Here is a 7,312-nt window from a genome sequence, read left to right as displayed (position 1 = left end):
AATCTAGACTTAGGGAACAAACAAAAACCTTTTGTGATACTTACACGGAAACAAATGAAAAAAAAAAAATAGTTTGAGTTTGTGTATAATTATTTTTATTTATTGAATACTTAGACATCTCAAAAAGTTACAAAACAAATAAACAAGAATCAGTTTACTCTCATCTTCATTATCATCGTTTATCATCATCTTCCTCTTCATCATCTCCTTCTCATCCGTTTTTTTGCTGCTTCGCTTTCATCGTTTTCATTTGTGATTTTCTTCCATTTCTGCCAGCATTACTGCGCGTGGTTTCGTTTGCATTTTACAGTACGTCCATTTTTAGTTTTTTTTCTCATCTTTTCATCAATCGATTTGCGACTTTCTGTCGTGCGTTTTTCCTTTTCCGTTAATTGGCACAATTTTGTTCTCTCCCTTTTTGTGTTTGCATCAGTTGTTTGTTTTCCTTTTTTTGTTGTGTGTATCATTTCTCGCCTTTTGTTTTGCTTTTTGTTTGTTTGTTTTTGCATTCTTCCGGGATGAGTTGAACCAAAACAAGAGGGGGAGGGAGGGGCAAGTGTCGGGGTTTTGTTGTGTGATAATTTTCGCATCATTTTTAAAGTTTTTTTTTTTTCGTTTCTTTTTTGTTTACTTTTTAAGTAGTGTGTGTGGCTATACGTGTATGTTTGCGTGTGTGTGTGTCCTAGTATCATTTTTCTTTTTAATTCGTGTCAGATTAATTGTTAGTGTGTGTTTGTGTCTGTGTTGTTTTCTCCTTTCGCATCGTTTTCGAAATAAAAAAGAAGGATTTACGGTGACTTGGTGAAGATCCTTGCTTTCTTGTATTCGTTTACCCCTTTATATAAAGAACCACTGAATTAATTATTAGCTATTTTTTGTTTATAAAGTTGTTTTCTTTTTTTTTTCTTTGCTTGCTTGCCGTTTTTTTTTGTGTTTTCTTCTGTGTATGATAACCATAGATTATTGATTGGGTAACAATTTTTTTGTGGTAATTTGTTTTCTTTGCTTTTCTTATAAGACTTTTTTGTTTTGTTTTGTTAATTGTATTTCCTAACGCAATCATGTGTTTGCTTGGCTTTGCGTCACCTTTTGTCCTGTGTTTGGTTGTTTTTTTTCTGAGTGTAAGGAAAGTAGTCGGCTAGAGAGTTACTTGGTTTTTACAGGATTGCGCGTGTGTGTGGTGTGAGAGTGCACAATGGTTCTTTTGCTTACATGCGTGAGTGTGTGGAAGAAAGGGGTCTTCGTCGAAGCATGCTTTGATTTGGCTTCAAGAAACGAAAAGTTTGCACGGCACAGTCACGGCGTCTGTGTATTAGTGTAACTTTACGTGAAATTCATGTAACCGTTCTTTTGTTTTGCTGTGTCTTTAAGTTGGATTTATTTTTAACTAGAATTGTTTTCCTTCATATATGCGATCAACGCTGTTCGAAAAAGAGGTTGGAAACAAAATGCTTGTGTGAGTGTGTGTTGCTGTGTGTGTGTTTGAGTAATTTAACTTTGGGGTAAAATTGGAGACCGTTTGAGATTGTTGTTAAAATTAACTCGTCGTCTGTGTTTATGTTTTGCATGACGCACTATTCTCTCATGTTTAGTTCTTCAATTTTAACTCCCGTCCCGTGTGTGCTAGAGTAGTTAATTTTTGTTTTTAAAAGATCGTTTTGTTTGCAGAATTTTGTGTTTATCAATTATTTTTGTCGCTTTTTGTTTCACTTTTATTATTAAATGTTTAATAATAATGTTTCAAGTTGGTTTTGCTTTTTGTATGTATATTTTTATAAATACTTCTGTGAGGGAAAGAACGCGTGCAGTTGTCTGTTTTTGTTACTTGTTTACTTTTTTTATGTAAAAGGAAATATACGTATTTTAACTAGAGTTTTTTTTTCTTCGTTCATTTGCGGGATTGCAAGACTTTTTTTTCCTAAATGTTTACCATAAGTGTGAGTGTGTGGGTGTGTGAGTGTCTACTGAGCAAGGTCGGCCTGCTTCGATTGAGAACTCTACCAAGACTCAAGGAAGGAATGTGAGCGAGTGTTGGTGTGGTTGCGTGCGTGCTTGTGTGTGTGAGTGTGTTTTTTTCATAGGAGAGATTTATTTGCTGGTGTGGTTAGTGATTAAAAATTTCAAATAAAATTTTGAAATTTTAGCTTCCTTTTCAGTTTTTCTTTTCAAGGTATACGTGTTTTGGCTTTCTTTCACTTGTCGTGGATGCTCTTATTGTTTACTTTCAATTGGTATCTAAAATCGCTAGGTTTGTTTTTATAGAAAAATTTCATGAACCAATATAGGAAAAACTCTTTAATTAACTAGTTTAATTGATAGTGATTATCGAATTTTGCTGCACTCCCTCACGTTTTATGGCAACACAAAAACAACTTTTTCACTTGTGTTTCTTTATGTCATCTTGCGCCGAACGTCAGTTTTTTTTTGGCGTTCTTTAGGAGAACGTCAAACTCGTTCGTTCGTGGGATTAAATGCGTCCAATCGGTTTCACAATGTATAAAATTCAATTCCCTTTTTTTCTTGTATGTATTACATGTTATTTATAACTGATTTTTTTTTGCTTACTCTTTTTTGCTCTTTCTCTCTCGCTCTCACTGTGTGTGTGTTTGTGTGTGGGTGTATTTTTCACTAACAATTTTCACGACCAAAATCAAAGGTTATTTTTGCTTGCTTTTATGTTTTTCGAAATTCACAATCAAATAGTGTGAAAAAGAGTAATTTTTGCTCACATAATACTGAGTTTTTTTTATGAACGATGCTGCCGTAACAGTTGCCATTACTGCTAATATAGCTGTAAGGTGCCCCTTGACTTACACGCTCTTTCTATTTAAAAAATATCAAAAGTGTACCAAGTAAGGTAAACCATTCATCGTTACTTTATTCATTTGAGTTTGTTTTTTTTTGAGGATACAACTTTAACCGACATTCAAGTGTGTGTGAGTGTGTGATACTTTTTGTGTGAGTGTGTTTTGTATTCTTTTTAAAGTTTCTCTTTGTATGGTTATTATTATATCTTCGTTTTCATTTCATAATAATAATAATAATGATAATCATAAACTTGTTCCTTTCTTAACTACGGCTTGCAATAAGAAATTATCACTAAGTACTGTTCTGCTCGTTTTTTTTTTCTCTCTGTTTTACTGACGCTGCTCACTAGTTTCTGTCATATAATTTGCGATTTTAGTTTTTTTTTTCTATTTAAGTCGGAATTTTTTTTCACCGTCCAGCATTCGCTCTCTACCCTCCTGTCAGTCATATGAGATGCAACAAATTTCACATAACAATTTAATATATCTTCATGCCTTCCTTGTCTTTCTGTTTTGTTTATCCGCTACGAGAACAATGGAGCTGTCAAACAGAGTTTGCTCGCTCCGGTCAAACTGGCAACACTTCCGTTTCGTTGAGTGCGAATTCCGTGTTGCCAAGCAGCGAAACAACTCCGATGACAACCCCAAATCGTAATTCGTGACTTACAAACATAAATATTCTTCTTTCTTTAAAATCTTTTTTTTTCATTTCTTAAATTTTCGTTTGATTTTGACATATCATACTTGTGTTAGTGTGAGTGTGTTTTTTTTTTACTTGTTCGAATCGTCTCTACGTGCGGTCGAAGAGCACTGGGCATCACCTAAACTAATCATGTCTCTAGGCTTCCACACCGGGGATCCTACAATTAAACAAGAAAAAAGTAAAAAATGGCCAGATTTAATCAATTTGCAAATTTGTGAATGAGAGAAAAATCCAATCGGACAAGAGTTGGGGGGGAAGAGTTGTTTTGCGTAGAAAGGGGGAGCGTGTTTCGATGTGAGTGTGAGAGGTTGCGGGGAACAAAAGTTAAGAGAAAATTATTTTCAAACTGGACAAGTTGAAAAGTGTGGGAAATTTATAAGTAGATAAAATTAAAGAAATGAATCGATTTAAACCCCATTTGATAGAATAAAAACTGATAAATGTTTAAAATACCAATTGGTTATCAAAAAACTTACATAATAATTCACGTAAATCGAATTACAGTATCTTATCTTAGGAATAAAAATTATGAAATTGTGCTTCTTTTCGTTTTGCCAATTATTTGCGTTACAATTTTAATAAAACTGTACCTTAAACGTTACGTTCCAATTAGTTCGATTGCATAAAATTACACGAGAGTTCCATTTTCCTGCTCAACAAACCCGATTTCGCCTCATCAAACGGTGTAACACACGTTCCGCGAGAAAATTCGAAATCAAAACAAACAAAAACTTTTGACACAACTACTACGCTATACGCTACTGTTAATCTACTTAACAAAACGTGTATTTGTGTGTGTGTGTAAACGTTGGATAAGTTTGGTTTTATTAACTAACTACCGTATTATCACTGTCGCTAGCTAAACTGTGACTATTCTAGGATTGTTATCAATTAAAAAAATGGTAACGTTTTGCTACCTTTTCTATGCTACGATATGCTAAAAAAATTTGGAAATGTTACTGGAAAACTGTAAATCTGACATTTCGAAAATTTAGATTTTCTCAAATGTTAGATTTAATCAAGTCTTCACAGAATCAAGATTCAAATCAAAGCAACGCCTCCTCCACGTCAACATCGTTTGACGTTTCCATGGTGACGCTTCGCGTCCCGTCAAAACATTCGATTTTGTTTTGCTGTCGGAAACTGGCGCAAGACACTCGGTTCCGGAACACAAAAGTACGGATTGTCTAACTGCTTGAAGTGGTAACTTGGTAACTCTAACTTACACAGCTAATCAACGACGCTTCGATACGCTTACACTAGGTAACAACGGCGGCTTACTTTCATGCAATCTTTTCGGGTGAAATTTTATTTACACGACTTGTTTTTTTCTCTTGCATGTAATTTCGTTCGGTTTATTTAACGCTAAATTTTCCTACAGGTTTCAAAAGCACTCTTTCACACAACATATAAAGATGAACGGAAAAAAATGTGTCACGTTTGCGTGACAGTTACAATTTCGATACAAATAAAAAAGCATTGTTTTTTTTTGGTTGGCGAAAACACTACACAAAACGTTTGTAAACAAAACGAAAAAAAAGTCAATACCCAAAGCCACATCACGAAAACGGTAAAAACATAAACATACGGAGCAATTTGGACAGGAAAAAATTTAGGCTAAATACGGTGTTTCGAGAGATTAGTAGGCGGGGCGAACGGAATATGGGTACAAAACAACAACACAACTGAAGAGGGAAAAAACAAAACAACACGGTTCGTTTTGCATACAGAAAACAAAAACACTATTTTGACAGACAGATAAAGGTAAACAATAAACCGAAGAAGGTGTGTTAACCATTCGACACTTTTCGCTTTCGTCTGGATAAGCCCATTTTATTTATTTTTGTAATTATTTATACGAATATTTATCCTTTACTTTTTCGATATTTGTTTAATATTTTGTCTATTACGTTAATAATTTGTTGTTGTTTAAAAAGTGATATAAGTTGAAGGCGAAATATTTCTTAAAAACAATGGTTTAGGTTTAACTCTCGGCACTGAACGATCAAATCGAAACAATTGTCGAAAATGATTGTTTCAAAATTACGTTACGTATGTGTTGAGCCTCGTTTTTCGCTTAGAACCAGTATGAATATCATACACTAAAAACGTTTTTTTTTGTGTTAATGCGCACTCTGTTTATCTGTGGTTAAATTTATCATAATTTATTTTCTTTGCTGACTTATACGCGGTACGAAATACATCAAATCGGTATACAATGTGTGTGTGTGTGTTCTTCGTGTGTTTGTGTGAGTTTTCCTACAATTTCTTTCGATTAAAAAGTGAAAATTTACGAAAAATAGTTACGGAAAAAACGTTTCGTCTTGCTTTCGCTATTAAGGTGCACATGTTTGCTTTATCATTTAAAGTTTATCTTTCTGTCTTACCCGCTTTTCTCACCTTTTTTTTATTACGTGTTAAAAAATGGAAGAATTTCACGCGTCCTTTTGATTTAAAAAAATAGCTCAAAGATTGATTTAGCTAGCTGCTGCCGTTCGACTCAGTTCTCTATGAATGTATGTGTTAGTGTGTCGTGTGTCGTGTGAGTATAAAAGTTTTGCATCTGTCAGTTTTTAAAAATAACACTCTTTCTCTTTCGTTCACTAATATCACCAAAGTAAGGATTGTTTACGAATAAAATTGGAAATATCGCTCGCTTAAATGTGTTATTTTAAAGTTATAAACAACGATTAGTGTGGTTTCCTCTGTTACTTGCTTGATATAGATCCTTTTTTTTGTTGTTTAATAAATTCAATATTTGCCTATAATTAGTTTTATTAAAATCGTCAATATAATTTTCAATACTAGTAATATAAGTACGTCACTTACTAGATAATTGGCACAAAATCACAACTTTTATATAAAATATTGTTTTGTTTTATATATTTCTGTGTTTTTTTACTTCTTTTCTTTTCGCTACCGCTTTCATAAACAATACAAAGAGCCTTCGCGCGATAAGTGGATAGTTTTACTAGCCAGAAAATTGAAAAATATAAAAAAAGTCAAAAGTCACACGGATATTCGCTCGAAAATTTCAACCTCGAGCAATGCGCCAGGAACGAAACAATGTGTAACTAGTTGTGTAAATATTTGCTAGAAAAAAAAATCAAATCATGCGTTCTAACAAGTTTTATAGTACAAGTCAAAGTTTTGCGTTGTTCGGTGTGTGTGTGTGTTCGCGTGCGTGTGTGTGTTCGTGTGTCTTTAAGCTACTTTTGGGTGTGGATTAGTTGAAAAAAGTACGATTCTGATGAGTTCGAGGTGTGAGTGTCCTTTCGTCACACTTTCGTCTTCCTGGTTGTTTTTTTTTCTCGAGTGTTTGTGTTATTTTTTTAGTGGGAGTTAACTTACCTGTATTTATGACTTTTTCTTTTGTTTTGTTTATCAATTTCGAACTTCTCGCGATAACTTTTGAGCGGGAAGGGGAAAGGTTTCGTTCGTCTGTTGAGGGGTACCTTAATACATGTTTTGTGGTTTTTTATCATTTTTGTTTATGTTCTGTATACTGTTGTAACTGCTGCTGCTGCTTTCTACTGCTCTAAATATGTATAAATGTTTTCCTTTTCTTTTGTTTGCTGTTGTTGTTGTTGTTGTTGTAAAGTTGTTTCTAAGTGGCTATCTGAGTATTTGGTTGTTTGTTAAATGTATATTTCATTGACTATCTGCTTTTTGCACTGCTACTGGTTTGTTAAAATATGTTTACATAAGACATTTATACGTGTTGGGTTTTCAATTGTGAGTAGTATTTTTTTTTGTTTGCTATTGTTTGCATCAGTTTTGAGTTTGGTAACTTTGAGTGTAG

The 7,312-nt window shown here is 33.7% G+C and overlaps 1 protein-coding gene across 1 annotated transcript in view; it reads right to left on the bottom strand.

The window, feature by feature from the left end:
• Nucleotides 1–218: 218 nt before the first annotated feature.
• The window catches only part of LOC6049107, a 243,793-nt gene continuing 236,699 nt past the window's right edge, over nt 219–7,312 (bottom strand). Inside the window, exon 30 of the mRNA XM_038262987.1 lies at nt 219–3,667. Within this exon, the coding sequence (XP_038118915.1) occupies nt 3,579–3,667 (89 nt within the window). The 3' untranslated portion in view covers nt 219–3,578. The remainder of the gene's footprint in view (nt 3,668–7,312) is intronic.

Source organism: Culex quinquefasciatus, chromosome 3, assembly GCF_015732765.1.
Source record: "Culex quinquefasciatus strain JHB chromosome 3, VPISU_Cqui_1.0_pri_paternal, whole genome shotgun sequence".
Lineage (NCBI taxonomy): Eukaryota > Metazoa > Arthropoda > Insecta > Diptera > Culicidae > Culex > Culex quinquefasciatus.
The sequence above is the reverse complement of the archived record's forward strand: the minus strand, read 5'-3'. Positions and strand labels throughout refer to the sequence as shown.